General features: G+C 46.5%; 1 protein-coding gene across 1 annotated transcript; it reads right to left on the reverse strand.

Annotated features, from left to right (window-relative positions):
• Positions 1 to 4,328: 4,328 nt before the first annotated feature.
• Positions 4,329 to 17,937, reverse strand: LOC124047937 (probable global transcription activator SNF2L2). Its single transcript, XM_046368286.1, has 6 exons — positions 17,540 to 17,937; positions 7,988 to 8,217; positions 7,459 to 7,564; positions 5,672 to 5,773; positions 5,373 to 5,511; positions 4,329 to 5,078 (listed from the first exon to the last, which is right to left on the reverse strand). The coding sequence occupies exons 1-6, from the start codon at positions 17,705 to 17,707 to the stop codon at positions 4,939 to 4,941; spliced, it is 885 nt and encodes a 294-aa protein (XP_046224242.1). The 5' UTR covers positions 17,708 to 17,937; the 3' UTR covers positions 4,329 to 4,938.
• Between the last annotated feature and the right edge of the window lie 1,506 nt (positions 17,938 to 19,443).

Consider the following 19,443-nt stretch of genomic DNA (forward strand, 5'->3'; position numbering starts at 1 on the left):
TTTGGTACAAACCTATTTGTTTGATAGGGAAAAGGAATTTCCCAGCAGCCATTATTTTGGAAAGAAATACCCTCTTCAGGTAAATTACTCACTAAACTCATTACTTACTGAGAGATGTAACGGCTTTAAGGAGTAGCAAGGATCGGACCAATACCCAGCGTGGTAAGTGTCCATGATACTTTAATAATAACTGAACACGACTCAATACACGATACAATACAACGAAAACCGAAACAGTCCTGAATGGTGACACGAACAACAAAACAGGAAACAATCACCCACCAAACACAGGTGGGAAAAGGCTACCTAAGTATGATTCTCAATCAGAGACAACTAATGACACCTGCCTCTGATTGAGAACCATACCAGGCCAAACACAACATAGAAAAACGAACAGACAACACACCCAACTCACGCCCTGACCATACTAAAACAAAGACCTAACAAAATAACTAAGGTCAGAACGTGACAGTACCCCCCCAAAGGTGCGGACTCCGGCCGCAAAACCTCAACCTATAGGGGAGGGTCTGTGTGGGTGTCTGTCCACAGTGGTGGCTCTGGCGCGGGATGTGGACCCCACTCCATCATAGTCTTTACCCGCTTCTTAACCCGCCTCAGTATCGCCTTAAGAGTGGCGACCCTCTCCGCCGACTTCGGACTGGGGACCCTAGCAGCAGGCCCCGGATGGACGGGAGATCCCGGCAGCACCGGACAGGTGGGAGACTCCGGCAGCGCCGGAGTAAAGGGTGATTCCGGCAGCCCCAGAGTGAAGGACGATTCCGGCAGCGCCGGAGTGATGGACGGCTCTGGCAGCTCCTGATTGGCGGGTGGCTCTGGCAGCTCAGGACAGATGGGCGACTCTGGCAGCTCAGGACAGGAGGGAGCACCTGGAGGAAGGAGACGGAGAGACAGCCTGGTGCGTGGGGCTGCCACCGGAGGCCTGGTGCGTGGAGGGTGGAGGAGGCACCGGATAGACCAGACCGTGGAGGCGCACTGGAGGTCTCGAGCACCGCTCCAGGCCAGTGTGGCGAGGTGGAACAGACCACACTGGGCTGTGTTGGCGAACCGGTGACACCGTGCGGAGGGCTGGTGCCATGTACCCCGGCCCAAGGAGACGCACTGGAGACCAGATGCGCTGAGCCGGCTTCATGGCACCTGGCTCGATGCCCACTCTAGCCCAGCCGATACGAGGCGCTGCGATGTAACGCACCGGGCTATGCCTGCACACCAGGGGCACCGTGCGCCTCACAGCATAACACGGTGCCTGCCCGGTCCACCTCTCTCCACGGTAAGCACCGGGAGTTGGCTCAGGCCGCCTCTCGGTTTTCGCTGCCTCCAGCTCTGCTTTGGGGTGGCGATATTACCCAGCCTGTGCCCAGGGTCCCTTGCCATCCAGAATCTCCTCCCATGTCCATGAGTCCCAAGACTTCTGCAGCTGTCTAATACCACACTGCTTGGTCCTTTGGTGGTGGGTGATTCTGTAACGGCTTTTCTCCTCTTCATCTGAGAAAGGGGTAGCAAGGATGGGACCAATACGCAGCGTGGTAAGTGTCCATGATACTTTAATAATAACTGAACACGACTCAATACAAAAATAACAAAGTGAATGGAAATGAAAACCGAAACAGTCCTGAATGGTGACACGAACAACAAAACAGGAAACAATCACCCACCAAACACAGGTGGGAAAAGGCTACCTAAGTATGATTCTCAATCAGAGACAACTAATGACACCTGCCTCTGATTGAGAACCATACCAGGCCAAACACAGAATACAACATAGAAAAACGAACATAGACACCCCACCCAACTCACGCCCTGACCATACTAAAACAAAGACATAACAAAAGAACTAAGGTCAGAACGTGACAAGAGAGCTGTAGTACGTGCAAAGAAAATGTGGTTTAGGACATTGAAAGAAAACCACTCACTCAAATTAAATGAATTATGAATCATTTAATTTAAGACTGAATATGTTTTAGTCCTCTTCTGATTGATTCTATGTGTATTGTACTCTGTAAACGACATTGTTGTAAACAGACTTTCATATCACAAAACCGAACAGAATACAGTCATTCAGTTTCAGATTCCATACCATGTCAAAATCTACTTCTTGCATAATGAATTCATCATTGTTTCAGAGAGAAAGAGTGATGCTAGCAATTAAGACACATTTTTCATCACATCATAAGTGGCTCTGGGAGAGAGTGGCATATAATAGCCTAGATACACTTCACTTACCTTTCTCCCTTCTCCTGGCTGAGACTATACAAATGTAGCGGATGGCTAAGTCCCTCTCTACCGCATTATCCTACTTTCAAAAGAGTGATAAGCACAATAATGAGTAATGAACCTCTCTCCTTGTGTCTCAGCAAACCTTACGTGTATCTAAAAAGTAAAGTAACGGTCCAGTGTTTCCAGATTTCCATGAAATGTGACCTATGATTAATTACAGTATGTGACTTGTTTCAGGAAACTAGGCACATGTCACAGGTCAGTACTTCACAGGAGAGCCATTTAAGCATAAACTTCTTTGTTTATCAAAATGCATTTTTTTTTGCAGAAATGCCTTCTGGAACATGTGAACTTTCATGTGCCTTAATAACAAACTTGTATACCATCTGTAATATGAATACAATTGTTAAATTACAAGCCTAGTTGGTTTAGCCACAGAACAAGACAGCAACCTTCCCTCTAGACATGATTGGCTGAGATAATGAGTGGGCTGGACATGCCGAGAAATTAGTTCGTATTGGTCTGCCATGTAGCTTGGTTCTGTCTATTTGAGCTCGTCAGTATGTGTAGGTAATCCTGTCTAACTCATCTTTTATATATTATATATATATATATATATATATATATATATATATATATATATATATATATATATATATATATATATATATTGTGTCGTAGAACTGCATAAGTGTTGCTCTCCACTTTCTGTAGTTTTGAAATCAGTGGAATTAAAGTAAACTAAGGAGATGGAACAAGAAACACTAGCACAAGCTACACTCGCAATAACTGCTAACCACATGTATGAGACCACTTGGTCTCACATACACTTAGGTTGGGGTCATTAAAACTCGTATTTCAACCACTCCACAAATTTCTTGTTAACAAACTATAATTTTGGTAAGTCGGTTAGTACATCTACTTTGTACATGACACACGTAATTTTCCTAATAATTGTTTACAGACATAATTTCAATAAAAATTCCCTATATATAATTTCAGTAAGTCCAAGTTTTGCATGCATTAAGTTGACTGTGCCTATAAATAGCTTGAAAAATTCCAGAAAATGATGTCATGGTTTAAGAAGCTTCTGATAGGCTAATTGACATCATTTGAGTCAATGATGTACGTGTGGATGTATTTCAAGGCCTACCTTCAAACTCAGTGCCTCTTTGCTTGACACCATGGGAATAATTTAAATAATCAGCCAAGACCTCAGAAAATAAATTGTAGACCTCCATAAATCTGGTTCATCCTTGGGAGCAATTTCCAAACGCCTGAAGGTACCACGTTCATCTGTACAAACAATAGTACGCAAGTGTAAACACCATGGGACCACGCAGCCGTCATACCGCTCAGGAAGGAGACGCGTTCTGTCTCCTAGAGATTAACGTACTTTGGTGCGAAAAGTGCCAATCAATCCCAGAACAACAGCAAAGGACCTTGTGAAGATGCTGGAGGAAACAGGTACAAAAGTATCTATATCCACAGTAAAAGGAGTCCTATATCGACTTAACCTGAAGGCCGCTCAGCAAGTAAGAAGTCACTGCTCCAAAACACAACTCATGATTAGTATAGAAGAACTGTAGCAACTTCTTGCCAGAATTGATCTTCGTACAGCTACTGCAGCCACTTGTACTTCTTGCCAGAATTGATCTTAGTACAGCTACTGCAGCCACTTGTACTTCTTGTCAGAATTGATCTTAGTACAGCTACTGCAGCCACTTGTACTTCTTGCCAGAATTGGTCTCCCCATTGGTTGTTGACATGTTCTGCCAAAAGGACCGACCGTCTTTATAGGAATAGGATGACAACTTTCAGTCTTGCCAAGAGAGAGAAACACAAAATACCTCAACACAAATCCCTACAGTCTCCTGCTGGAAGATCTATTTCCTCCTTGTTTGTCACCTAGGACTTGGCAGTTGCCACTCTAAACCAAACTGAAAAAGATGAAAAATAACACAAGAAGCCCATGAGTATATAAACTAAAACTTACAGCTGAAACAGTACAACTTTATCTGTTTACATCTGCTAACTAAGTATGAAATCAATGTTGGTGGTCAGGTCATTCAGAACACACAATATTGTTCAAATACAATTCTCCCATTTGGAGTTTTATTACAGAATCATATTTCAATTTAAATCCACACATTTTGAGATTTGAAACAATCCAGTAGTGTCCATCCTAGTCATATTGAAGAACTGACCAACCATTTTCTGCCATCTCCCACACCTGTAACACAACATATATTGATGTCATCAACATGCGCCACTCTCTGAGGGCGGTCTCCGTCTTAGCAGAAATACATCATCATGCTCCAAGACATATGAAGGCATTTCACACATACAGTAATAACATTTTCAAATACAAAAACAATTAATGAAAAAAGAGGGTGGAGATAACCTCTGGTTAAGCATTAAGGATACACACAATAGCTTCAATATGAGGACCAAGAGAGCAACACCATAAAATCCCAAAGAACAAAAAGGCAAAATAATAGTAAAGAGACGTGAAAGTTTAAGGCTGCATGAATTACTTGAGGACCAACATCATTAGGTATGTAAATTCCTTTCTTTGAGTAGCCTTCTTGACTTGAGATGAGACAAATCTTTATCAAGGTGAGAACTAATAAGCTGCATTGCAAAAACAGTGACAGCGGAGAGAAAGAAAGAGGATAAATTAACGAGCATTGGTCCTCCAGGTCAACCCTCATCTTTAGCTGTATTGTCCTCCAGATCCTCATCGCTGTCTACATCACTGTAGACTGTCTTCTTGACCTTCATCTTTCTGCTCCGCTCTTCTTTCTTCATCCTCTGTTTCACCTGCTTTGTCACCGTTTTCACTGAAAAGAGAGGATTGACAAAGGAACAACATATCACATATCCTTTTTATAATGACAACCATATAATAGTTTGTTCTGTCATTGATCTTTGAGAAAATAAATCCTTTCAAGCTATTCAAAAAATCTAAATAATTATAATGCTTGATAAGACTCACAATGATTTGGGTGTGTAAAAGTGAAAATGATCTTCTCATTGTTAACTGAACTGCATCATCTTGATCTTACTATTGGGGTTTTAAAAGAATGTGTCATTCAAACAGTTTATTTTGAGATCACAAAGGCCGGGTCTCTCACCTTCTGATGAACCAAAGTGATTGTCTCGACCTCCATCGTCACAGATGGCAGTGCTGTCCTTTTTCTCCTCATCGTCAATGACGATCCTCTGTCGTGCACTCTCAAAAACAGACTTGAGAACGATTGAGTCCTCAAATATCTAAAGCAAACACACATATAACATAACATGAACCAAATTAGCCACCGAATTAGCCTCTCACAATCAAGAGCTGGGGGCATCATGGCATGTGGACTTCATGTAGAAACGGTAGGCAGTGGTGTGAACTCCAGCAGGCCTAGATCACATCCCTGAGGCAAACCTGAGATCCTTCCAAGTTGAAGGTCTGGGCATTGTGACACAGCAGTACGATGTCCTTCTCCAGATCTCCCACACTCCGGTACTTGTGATTGCGCACACGCTCCTACAAAAAACACACATGGACAGAAAACATGTACTCTCACATAAATACAATGCACATTATACTGAACAAAAATATAAATGCAACATGCAACAATTTTAAAGATGTTACGGTTCATATAAGGAAATCAGTCAATTGAAATAAATGCATTAGGCCATAATCTACGGATTTCATATGACTGGGAATACAGATATGCATATGTTAGTTACAGATACCTTTTATTTTTAAAGGTAGGGGCGTGGATAAGAAAACCAGTCAGTATCTGGTGTGACCACCATTTGCATCATGCAGCGCAACACATCTCCTTCACATGGAGTTGATCTGGCTGTTGATTGTGGCTTGTGGAATGGTGTCCCTCTCCTCTTCAGTGGTTGTGCGATGCTGCTGGATATTGTCGTACACGTCGATCCAGAGCGTCCCAAACATGCTCAGTGAGTGACATGTCTGGTGAGTATGCAGGCCATTTTCAGCTTCCAGGAATTTTGTACAGATACTTGCAACATGGGGGCCGTACATTATCATGCTGAAACATGAGATGATGGTGGCGGATGAATGGCACGACAACGGGCCTCAGAATCTCGTCATGGTATCTCTTGCATTCAATTTGTCATTGATAACATGCAATTGTGTTCATTATCTGGAGCTTATTCCTGCACATACCATAACCCCACCGCCACCATGGGGCACTCTGTTCACAACGTTGACATCAGCAAACCACTCGCCCACACAACTCTATACACTGGTCTGCAGTAGTGAGGTCGGTTGGACGTACTACAAAATTCTCTAAAACGAGATTGGAGGCAGCTTATGGTAGAGAAATTAACATGCAATTCTCTGGCAACAGCTCTGGTGGACATTCCTGCAGTTAGCATGCCAATTGCACGCTCTCTCAAAACTTGAGACATCTGTGGCATTGTGTACATTTTATAGTGGCCTTTTATTTTCCCAAGCACAAGGTGCACCTTTGTAGTGATCGTGCTGTTTAATCAGCTTCTTGATATGCCACTCCTGTCTGATTATCTTGGAAAATGAGAACTGTTCACTAATAAGGAAATAAACACATTTGTGCACCAAATTTGAGAGAAATAAGCTTTTTGTGAGTATGGAACATTTTTGGGATATTTTATATCAGCTCATGAAACATGGGACCAACACTTTACATGTTGCATTTATATGTGTAGCTCAATTGGTAGAGCATGGCGCTTGTAACGCCAGGGTAGTGGGTTCGATCCCCGGGACCACCCATAAGTAGAATGTATGCACACATGACTGTAAGTCGCTTTGGATAAAAGCGTCTGCTAAATGGCATATATTATTATATTATTATTATTATATTATATTTTTGTTCAGTATAGTACCTGAAGTCAACATCAACAGAAAGGTTTGCTCGGATGATGCTGGGAAATGCTGTATATTAATTTGTTAATGACAACCACAGGGTTGTGGAAGGACAGACAGACAGATGAAAGGTTAGCGCTTTCATCTATGACTGCGTTAACAGGCCTTGGTCCAGTTGGTATGTGGGAAGATTTGGGGGAAGAGCAGATCAGTTGGTGGGTTAGTGGTGAGCCACCAGTAGGCTGAAAGGCTGAGAGTTGGTGCTGAGCTGAATTGGTATGTGGGAAGATTTGGGTGGGTGGGTTGGTGCTGTGCCTATAGATGCAGTGTAGATGGTCCGCAGAGCCTACCCTGATCCTCCTGAAGTCCACAGGCTTGCGGATCAACTCGTAGTACTCTGGCACCTCCTTCCTAGAAGGCAGCTGGACAAAGCCTTTGCTGATCTGACGGCCCAACCTGGAATTAGTATGCACAGGCACTGTTACCAACCAACAATAGTATTTGTTTTATTTCAAATGCTTTGAGCGTTTGATTGAGACTCCCTGGAGTGGCAGATTGGCCAGATTTAGTTCCATTGTTCCAGGCAAGTCTAAACAAGTGCAACTAAAGAATTTGAAAGAAAACATGCTATTTTAGAAGTCAGGGCTGGTCCTCTCTGTCTCATCATTTCTGCAACACAATGCTCACACAGTGAAATAGAGGCACAAAATATAAGTAATTCATGTCTAACCATTCCCTACACGGTCTGACATCAAACACCATTGCCCTTCATATCTACACATCGCTAATAAGTAGTTAATTAATATTGTGTGGATATAATTGCATTACCCATTAATACATAATTACCACAGCTCCCCCAATTCTCCCTGGTAATCTCACCCGTCTTTGTAGTTGATAACCATGTCCACCAGTGTGTTAAGCTGCTTGGTGAGCTCGGGAGGGTTGGGGGGCAGTTTCTTTGCCGGAGGTCGACCTCTGCGTTTCTTGACCTTTTCACCTCCAGCCTCCTGGCCGGAGTCTCGGGACTCAGAGTCTTTGTCGCCATGGTGATCACCTTTCCGTTTCTTTAGGCTGATGTCCTCCTCCATGTCCTCCAAGGCCCCGTTCTCCTCCACATGGGGGGAGGTCAAGGAGGAGGAAGAGAAGAAGAGGAGGGGATTTGTTTGTTTATTTGGATCTCAATTAGCTGTTACTTAAAGGAACATCTACACTTCCTGGGAACCACAGAAAACAAAGGATGGATATAGGAATGCACAAGCTGCTGGAAGTGGGAAAGGGGATACCTAGAAAGTTGCACAACTGAATGCATTTAACTGAAATGTTATTCCACATTTAACCCAAGCCGACTGAATCAAACCGGTGCAGTGTGTAGCCTTGATTGATGTCATCGGTGCCCTGGGAGTTGCTGTTGTTGGGGGTTAATTGCCTTGCTTGAGGACAGAACAGCAGATTTCTCCACATTGCCGGCACAAGGATTTGAACCATCAACCTTCCGGTTACTGGCCCAACGCTCTTAAGCGCTAGGCTACCTGCCACCCACCTCTAGGCTACCTGCTGCCCGGAATATACAGTACATTAACAAATATTTGAGTGGAGAGATCATTTACACACATTAATCAGGGTTGTGTACAAGTTATCTTCTTATTCAAGAGGAGAAAGATTGGCCCAATAAAATGTAAATGCAATAGGACCAGATTTGGAAATAAGTTTGGGGATGGGATAAGAAACAACTGTGCTCTTGACAGTGATTTGATCCCTGTAACCCCTGTCAGCTACACTCCTGACAGTTTAGTGGTTGTTAAATAGCTGTTCAATTGATCTCCTCTCTGAAGAAAGTCTAGCAGTTTGATGACTTAACGATTTAGACAGTCAAAGTTTGACCTTGAAAAACAATTCAACAGCCTCTTCCAAAAACTATTTCAAAGAATGAACTAAATGTGCATAGATTATTGATTTCACTATTAAATTATTCATTAACCTAGAGTTGATGTCTGCACCCCACAGAAATCACATTAGCATAATTGAAAAATCCCCATAGAACTCAATCTGTTTACGCTAGAGATATGTTGTTTTGCATGTGGTCTTCCTCTTCCTAATTGTCCCTAGAATTTCTAAGCAAACAGCTGGAGGCAGGGCTTTCTCCTATAGAGCTCCATTTTTATGGAACGGTCTGCCTACCCATGTCAGAGACGCAAACTCGGTCTCAACCTTTAAGTCTTTACTGAAGACTCATCTCTTCAGTGGGTCATATGATTGAGTGTAGTCTGGCCCAGGAGTGGGAAGGTGAACGGAAAGGCTCTGGAGCAACGAACCGCCCTTGCTGTCTCTGCCTGGCCGGTTCCCCTTTTTCCACTGGGATTCTCTGCCTCTAACCCTGTTACGGGGGCTGAGTCACTGGCTTGCTGGGGCTCTCTCGTGCCGTCCCTGGGGGGTGCGTCACCTGGGTGGGTTGATTCACTGTTGTGGTCGGCCTGTCTGGGTTTCCTCCCCCCTTGGGTTGTACCGTGTCGGAGATCTTTGTGGGCTATACTCGGCCTTGTCTCAGGATGGTAAGTTGGTGGTTGAAGATTTCCCTCTAGTGGTGTGGGGGCTGTGCTTTGGCAAAGTGGGTGGGGTTATATCCTTCCTGTTTGGCCCTGTCCGGGGTGTCCTCGGATGGGGCCACAGTGTCTCCTGACCCCTCCTGTCTCAGCCTCCAGTATTTATGCTGCAGTAGTTTATGTGTCGGGGGGCTAGGGTCAGTTTGTTTATCTGGAGTACTTCTCCTGTCCTATTCGGTGTCCTGTGTAAATCTAAGTGTGCGTTCTCTAATTCTCTCCTTCTCTCTTTCTTTCTCTCTCTCGGAGGACCTGAGCCCTAGGACCATGCCCCAGGACTACCTGACATGATGACTCCTTGCTGTCCCCAGTCCACCTGGCCATGCTGCTGCTCCAGTTTCAACTGGCCTGGGCCCTAGGACCATGTCCCAGGACTACCTGACATGAGGACTCCTTGCTGTCCCCAGTCCACCTGGCCATGCTCCTGCTCCAGTTTCAACTGTTCTGCCTTACTATTATTCAACCATGCTGGTCATTTATGAACATTTGAACATCTTGGCCACGTTCTGTTATAATCTCCACCCGGCACAGCCAGAAGAGGACTGGCCACCCCACATATGCTCTCTCTAATTCTCTCTTTCTTTCTCTCTCTCGGAGGACCTGAGCCCTAGGACCGTGCCCCAGGACTACCTGACATGATGGCTCCTTGCTGTCCCCAGTCCACCTGACTGTGCTGCTGCTCCAGTTTCAACTGTTCTGCCTTATTATTATTTGACCATGCTGGTCATTTATGAACATTTGAACATCTTGGTCATGTTCTGTTATAATCTCTACCCGGCACAGCCAGAAGAGGACTGGCCACCCCACATAGCCCGGTTGCTCTCTAGGTTTCTTCCTAGGTTTTGGCCTTTCTAGGGAGTTTTTCCTAGCCACCGTGCTTTTACACCTGCATTGTTTGCTGTTTGGGGTTTTAGGCTGGGTTTCTGTACAGCACTTTGAGATATCAGTTGATGTACGAAGGGCTATATAAATAAAGTTGATTTGATTTGATTTGATTCCGCATTTGGAGACACCCCAGAAATCGTTCTTCTCACGGAAATGTCTGCAGCCTCTGAACGGTTTGGCCTACAAACTAATATGACCCCTCTGGAAAGGTGGGACTCAAACGAACACATACATGTTTTGCTCTAGGACACCCACAAGCCTCACAAGACTTGGTTTAAGGCAGTCTGGCACCAGTTTAAAAAAATGAATGTACGCATATATAGAAGTACTTTAGTGTTATGCAGGTGAATGAGGACCCAAAAGCGACTTGGCGAAAACAGAGTCTTTAATCCAGTTAAAGGAAATAGCAATACTCCTAGACAAATCGGAGCGGTAGATAAGGCATAAAAAACAATTCCACTCGTAATCACGAGAACTGACTGGAGACTCGATAATAAACTGCAGGTTGCCTCGGGAAGGCACTTGACCGTAGCAGACTCAGACACCTGCTCACCACGCAGCATCTGAGGGAAACACGACACGACAGGGCGATACAAAGACACAGCACGGTGAACAATATACAAGGATCCGACCGGGCAGAAACGGAAAACAAGGGGAGAAATAGGGACTCTAATCAGGAGAAAAGATAGGGAACAGGTGTGGGAAGACTAAATGATTGATTAGGGGAATAGGAACAGCTGGGAGCAGGAACGGAACGATAGAGAGAAGAGAGAGAGGGAGGGAGAGAGAAAAAGGGGAACGAACCTAAAAAGATCAGCAGGGGGAAAACGAACAGAAGGAAAAGCAAAATGACAAGACAATATAAGACAAAACATGACAGTACCCCCCCACTCACCGATCGCCTCCTGGCGCACTCGAGGAGGAATCCTGGCGGCAACGGAGGAAATCATCAATCAGTGAACGGTCCAGCACGTCCCGAGACGGAACCCAACTCCTCTCCTCAGGACCGTAACCCTCCCAATCCACTAAGTATTGGTGACCCCGTCCCCGAGAACGCATGTCCATGATCCTACGTACCTTGTAAATAGGTGCGCTCTCGACAAGGACGGGAGGGGGGAGGGAAGACGAACGGGGTGCGAAGAAAGGGCTTGACACAGGAGACATGGAAGACAGGATGGACGCGACGAAGATGTCGCGGAAGAAGCAGTCGCACAGCGACAGGATTGACGACCTGGGAGACACGGAACGGACCAATGAACCGCGGAGTCAACTTACGAGAAGCTGTCGTAAGAGGAAGGTTGCGAGTGGAAAGCCACACTCTCTGGCCGCAACAATACCTTGGACTCTTAATCCTACGTTTATTGGCGGCTCTCACAGTCTGTGCCCTGTAACGGCAAAGTGCAGACCTCACCCTCCTCCAGGTGCGCTCACAACGTTGGACAAACGCTTGACCGGAGGGAACGCTGGACTCGGCAAGCTGGGATGAGAACAGAGGAGGCTGGTAACCCAGACTACTCTGAAACGGAGATAACCCGGTAGCAGACGAAGGAAGCGAGTTGTGAGCGTATCCTGCCCAGGGGAGCTGTTCTGCCCAAGACGCAGGGTTTCTGAAAGAAAGGCTGCGTAGTATGCGACCAATCGTCTGATTGGCCCTCTCTGCTTGACCGTTAGACTGGGGATGAAACCCGGAAGAGAGACTGACGGACGCACCAATCAAACGACAGAACTCCCTCCAAAACTGTGACGTGAATTGCGGACCTCTGTCTGAAACGGCGTCTAACGGGAGGCCATGAATTCTGAACACATTCTCGATGATGATTTGTGCCGTCTCCTTAGCGGAAGGAAGTTTAGCGAGAGGAATGAAATGTGCCGCCTTAGAGAACCTATCGACAACCGTAAGAATCACAGTCTTCCCCGCAGACACAAGGCAGACCGGTAATGAAGTCTAGGGCGATGTGAGACCATGGTCGAGAAGGAATGGGGAGCGGTCTGAGACGACCGGCAGGAGGAGAGTTACCTGACTTAGTCTGCGCGCAGTCCGAACAAGCAGCCACGAAACGGCGCGTGTCACGCTCCTGAGTCGGCCACCAAAAGCGCTGGCGAATAGAAGCAAGAGTGCCTCGAACACCGGGATGACCAGCTAACTTGGCAGAGTGAGCCCACTGAAGAACAGCCAGACGAGTGGAAACAGGAACGAAAAGAAGGTTACTAGGACAAGCGCGCGGCGACGCAGTGTGCGTGAGTGCTTGCTTAACCTGTCTTTCAATTCCCCAGACTGTCAACCCGACAACACGCCCATAAGGAAGAATCCCCTCGGGATCAGTAGAAGCCACAGAAGAACTAAAAAGACGAGATAAGGCATCAGGCTTGGTGTTCTTGCTACCCGGACGGTAAGAAATCACAAACTCGAAACGAGCGAAAAATAACGCCCAACGAGCTTGACGAGCATTAAGTCGTTTGGCAGAACGGATGTACTCAAGGTTCTTATGGTCTGTCCAAACGACAAAAGGAATGGTTGCCCCCTCCAACCACTGTCGCCATTCGCCTAGGGCTAAGCGGATGGCGAGCAGTTCGCGGTTACCCACATCATAGTTGCGTTCAGATGGCGACAGGCGATGAGAAAAATAAGCGCGTAAAATAAAAACGTTCTTTTAGAAGATCAAAAGCTCCCTGGGCGGAACCGGACCACTTAAAACACGTCTTGACAGAAGTAAGAGCTGTGAGAGGGGCAGCAACTTGACCGAAATTACGAATGAAACGCCGATAGAAATTAGCGAAACCTAGAAAGCGCTGCAACTCGACACGTGACCTTGGAACGGGCCACTCACTGACAGCTTGGACCTTAGCGGAATCCATCTGAATGCCTTCAGCGGAAATAACGGAACCGAGAAAAGTAACGGAGGAGACATGAAAAGAGCACTTCTCAGCCTTCACGTAGAGACAATTCTCTAAAAGGCGCTGGAGAACACGTCGAACGTGCTGAACATGAATCTCGAGTGACGGTGAAAAAATCAGGATATCGTCAAGGTAGACAAAAACAAAGATGTTCAGCATGTCTCTCAGAACATCATTAACTAATGCCTGAAAAACAGCTGGCGCATTGGCAAGACCAAACGGCAGAACCCGGTACTCAAAATGCCCTAACGGAGTGTTAAACGCCGTTTTCCACTCGTCCCCCTCTCTGATGCGCACGAGATGGTAAGCGTTACGAAGGTCCAACTTAGTAAAGCACCTGGCTCCCTGCAGAATCTTGAAGGCTGATGACATAAGGGGAAGCGGATAACGATTCTTAACCGTTATGTCATTCAGCCCTCGATAATCCACGCAGGGGCGCAGAGTACCGTCCTTTTTCTTAACAAAAAAAACCCCCGCCCCGGCCGGAGAGGAAGAAGGCACTATGGTACCGGCGTCAAGAGACACAGACAAATAATCCTCGAGAGCCTTACGTTCGGGAGCCGACAGAGAGTATAGTCTACCCCGAGGAGGAGTGGTCCCCGAAAGGAGATCAATACTACAATCATACGACCGGTGAGGAGGAAGGGAGTTGGCTCGGGACCGACTGAAGACCGTGCGCAGATCATGATATTCCTCCGGCACTCCTGTCAAATCGCCAGGTTCCTCCTGACATCTAAGGCGAACATGGGCGTAGGCTTGTCTAACTGTCTGAAAGGAACGTCATGTTTCCGAGCCCATGCTTCGTCCATGAAACAACCCTCAGCCCCAGAGTCTATCAAGGCACTGCATGTAGTACCCGAACCGGTCCAGCGTAGATGGACCGACATAGTAGTACAGGATCTAGATGGAGAGATCTGAGTAGTAGCGCTCACCAGTAGCCCTCCGCTTACTGATGAGCTCTGGCTTTTACTGGACATGAATTGACAAAATGTCCATCAAATCCGCAATAGAGGCACAGGCGGTTGGTGATCCTCCGTTCCCTCTCCTTAGTCGAGATGCGAATACCTCCCAGCTGCATGGGCTCAGTCTCTGAGCCAGAGGAGGGAGATGGTTGCGATGCGGAGCAGGGAAACACCGTTGACGCGAGCTCTCTTCCACGAGCTTGGTGACGAAGATCTACCCGTCGTTCTATGCGGATGGCGAGAGCAATCAAAGAGTCCACACTGGAAGGAACCTCCCGGGAGAGAATCTCATCTTTGACCACTGCGTGGAGTCCCTCCAGAAAACGAGCGAGCAGCGCCGGCTCGTTCCAGTCACTAGAGGCAGCAAGAGTGCGAAACTCTATAGAGTAATCCGTTATGGATCGATCACCTTGGCATAGGGAAGCCAGGGCCCTAGAAGCCTCCCTACCAAAAACTGAACGGTCAAAAACCCGAATCATCTCCTCTTTAAAGTTCTGGTAATTGTTTGAACAATCAGCCCTTGCCTCCCAGATAGCTGTGCCCCACTCTCGAGCCCGGCCAGTAAGGAGTGAAATGACGTAAGCAACCCGAGCTCTCTCTCTAGAGTATGTGTTGGGTTGGAGAGAGAACACAATATCACACTGGGTGAGAAAGGAGCGGCACTCCTTGGGCTGCCCGGAGTAGCAAGGTGGGTTATTAACCCTAGGTTCCGGAGGCTCGGCAGACCAGGAAGTAACAGGTGGCACGAGACGAAGACTCTGGAACTGTCCAGAGAGGTCGGAAACCTGAGCGGCCAGGTTCTCCATGGCATGACGAGCAGCAGACAATTCCTGCTCGTGTCTGCCGAGCATGGCTCCTTGGATCTCGACGGCAGTGTTACGAGCGTCTGTAGTCGCTGGGTCCATTCTTTGGTCGGATCCTTCTGTTATGCAGGTGAATGAGGACCCAAAAGCGACTTGGCGAAAACAGAGTCTTTAATCCAGTTAAAGGAAATAGCAATACTCCTAGACAAATCGGAGCGGTAGATAAGGCATAAAAAACAATTCCACTCGTAATCACGAGAACTGACTGGAGACTCGATAATAAACTGCAGGTTGCCTCGGGAAGGCACTTGACCGTAGCAGACTCAGACACCTGCTCACCACGCAGCATCTGAGGGAAACACGACACGACAGGGCGATACAAAGACACAGCACGGTGAACAATATACAAGGATCCGACCGGGCAGAAACGGAAAACAAGGGGAGAAATAGGGACTCTAATCAGGGGAAAAGATAGGGAACAGGTGTGGGAAGACTAAATGATTGATTAGGGGAATAGGAACAGCTGGGAGCAGGAACGGAACGATAGAGAGAAGAGAGAGAGGGAGGGAGAGAGAAAAAGGGGAACGAACCTAAAAAGACCAGCAGGGGGAAAACGAACAGAAGGAAAAGCAAAATGACAAGACAATATAAGACAAAACATGACATTTAGAGCCTAAAAAAAGGGTTAAATAGAGGTCAGTGAGAAGATGGTGTAAACCCATGTTCGCAGTTAGCCAATGTTATGTAAATGCTGTTATGTAAATGCTGTTATGTAAATGCTGCCTTGGTCCCAAGTCAAAGCAGGTCCACTGAGGCCATGGCCCAGGAACCAGGAACCAGGCCGTGGAGTTGGAAACACTAAAGTCTGAGGCAAAACAATGGGGTAAATCCTCAGTGGAGATTCACCATGGTGGTGTCTATCTTATTTTAATCTCTCATAGCTGCAAATGTCTGCAGTAAGCAACTGCTGTATTTTACACAAAGGCAATTAAAGTAGACGTATGCATGCAGCATTACTTGTCGAGGGAGGGAAGGAGGGAGAGAGAGAGAGAGAGAGATAGAGAGAGAGAGAGAGAGAGAGAGAGAGAGAGAGAGAGAGAGAGAGAGAGAGAGAGAGAGAGAGAGAGAGAGAGAGAGAGAGAGAGAGAGAGAGAGAGAGAGAGAGAGAGAGAGAATATGTGTTCACATTCAGCAGAGACTGAGGAATGCACTCCAATCTGAACGGAATATTGATGTATGAACCATACAGAAATGCAGCCAAAATAGTGCACACCCACGTCATATTATATTGTATTAGAATGTGAAAATCTACAAGGAAACAGAGATGAAAGTGCATGCAACTGTATATTTAAATAAATATGTAATCTGTGCTTATGAATGCATATACGATCAGTCAACCTCTCCCTCTCACCATAAACACAGACAAACACACCCTGGGCGACCATATCGAAAGTGGCCTAATAACCATCATCAATGACGAAGGATCTGTATGACATTACCAACGGTGGAATATGCATGTGCACTTCCACACACGTACACTAATAAACACTTGCACACACACACACACACACACACACACACACACACACACACACACACAGTAAAAGCGAGAAAAGCATGAACAAAAGAGAATGATCAAGCGCAAAAAGAACAGTAAAAAGGACAACAAAAGACATCATGCGGACAATCGGTCAGGTTATCATTTAAGGTTATCATTATAAAGCCTTCTCTACAGGGCTACAGTGGAATGCAATGGGATACAGAGTAATCCTAAAAGACGGATTAAACAGCTAAACACCCTGTGTGTGTGTGTGTGTGTGTGTGTGTGTGTGTGTGTGTGTGTGTGTGTGTGTGTGTGTGTGTGTGTGTGTGTGTGTGTGTGTGTGTGTGTGTGTGTGTGTGTGTGTGTGTGCGTGCGTGCGTGCGTGCGTGCGTGCGTGCGTGCGTGCGTGCGTGCGTGCGTGCGTGCGTGCGTGCGTTGCTCTATGCTTGTACCATCATCACCAAACAAGCCTGCCTCTTCCTTCCCCTCCTCGACTGGCAGACGATACCCCCTCATCTGTTACAGCTCACACCTACACACTCACTTCCTCTCCCGCTCACACAGACACTGCAGACACTTACACAGACAGACAGACACTCACACACATGCTCTCTCTCTCCTGTCTCCCTCTCTCCCTCTGTGCCGGTCTGTGCGATGCAGCCTGGCTGAATCCTATCCTCAGAATAAATAGAGGAAGCAAGGGCGAATGAAGGAAGACAATGAAAGAAGGAAGGACAAATATTTACCTGGCTGCAGTCTGCAGTCTGACTCTGTGGATCAGAATGGGTTGTAGCTGGATGGGCTGCGGCTGCAGCTGGAGGGGAGAGAATTAGCAAGCCAGCATAGCGGCGAGCTGCTAGCCTCTTCATCAGCTGATCACTCGAAAAGCAGAAACCCAGAAGGGGGGCAAGCATGCAGGAGTAAAAGAAAAGCGCTCGGTTTTCATACACAAATCAACGGGTAGCTGAGCGGGGGAAAATAACATGTGATAATAGTAGTAGTCATCTGTCTCTGACTCTGTGTGGCAGGCAGGCTGCAGTAGGCAGCTCTCCCTCTCCTCTCCCCTCTGCTGCAGTCTCATTCCTCTCAGTAAGGCCCCAAGCTCGTCTGCCTCTGCATGTTTTAATATCGACTGTTGCCAGACGCTTTTTTTCCCCCGATCCTGTTAAAGTTATCGGGTCCATTTTTTTTTCATGAACGATTTTTGCATTACGTTTCAGCATGTGGGGATTAGACTCTGTGTGGAGGCTGAGTGTGTGGTCGGGGGAGGGGTGGTCTATAATATGCATGTTACACACACATGGCTCAGTCTGAACACAAATTATTCAAGCTCAGTGCTGCCACGATGATGTCATGCTGGTGGTAATTCAAGGTTTTAGTTCATGTCGTGTGTGTGTGTGTGTAGACACAATTAATTCCAGACATTCTGAAGCTCTGATTCAGGGACTCCACTAGGAAACCTGATGCCAACCAGAGATGGGCAGTATTCATGTTACATGTATTTGAATATGTATTTCAACTACTTCTGAGTATTTTGTCATTTGTATTGCACTGGGCTGAAATACACTCCAATGTATTTTCTAACAAGATACATTCGAGAGCTGTAATTTGTATTTTCAAAATACAAATTACTTTTCTAAAAAAATATATATATATATATATATATGGAACGGTCATTAAGACATGAACAGCTTACAGACGGCAGGCAATTAAGGTCACAGTTATGAAAACTTAGGACACTAAAGAGGCCTTTCTACTGAATCTGAAAAAACCCAAAAGAAAGATGCCCAGGGTCTCTGCTCATCTGTGTGGATGTGCCTTAGGCATGCTGCAAGGAGGCATGAAGACTGCAGATGTGGCCAGGGCAATAAATTGCAATGTCTGTACTGTGAGACGCCTAAGACCGCGCTACAGGGAGACAGGACAGACAGCTGATCGTCCTCGCAGTGGCAGACCACTTGAAAAAACACCTGCACAGGATCGGTACATCCGAACATTACACCTGTGGGACAGGTACAGGATGGCAACAACAACTTCCCGTGGTTACACCAGAAACGCACAATCGCTCCATCTGTTATGCTCGTTGATGGAAGTATCGGACCAAGATGCAGCGTGGTAGGCATACATCTGAATTTTATTCAATGATAACTGAAAAAACAACAAATACAAACTAAACGTAACGTTTAGTAGGGCTAAACCGCACAGTACCAAAACAAGATCCCACAAACAACAGGTGGGAAAAGGCTGTCTAAATATGATACTCAATCAGAGTCAATGACAGACAGTTGCCTCTGATTGGGAACCATACCAGGCCAACATAGACTGGACTGGGAACCCCCGCTGTAGGCTCCGGACTGGGAACCGTCGCTGGAGGCTCCGGACCTTGGATTGTCTCTAGAGGCTCCGGGCCATGGATCATCACTGGAGGCTCCGGGCCATGGATCATCACTGGAGGCTTCGGGCCATGGATCATCACTGGAGGATTGGTGCGTGGAGCTGGCACAGGACGTACCGGGCTGGGGAGACGCACTGGAGGGCCGGGTGTGTGAAGCCGGCACAGGATATACTGAACCGTGGAGGCGCACTGGAGGTCTGAATCGTAGAGCTGGCACAACGCGTTCTGGACAAATGACCACCTTCGCACAGCAAG

The sequence above is a fragment of the Oncorhynchus gorbuscha genome, linkage group LG11 (assembly GCF_021184085.1).
Source record: "Oncorhynchus gorbuscha isolate QuinsamMale2020 ecotype Even-year linkage group LG11, OgorEven_v1.0, whole genome shotgun sequence".
Taxonomy (NCBI): domain Eukaryota; kingdom Metazoa; phylum Chordata; class Actinopteri; order Salmoniformes; family Salmonidae; genus Oncorhynchus; species Oncorhynchus gorbuscha.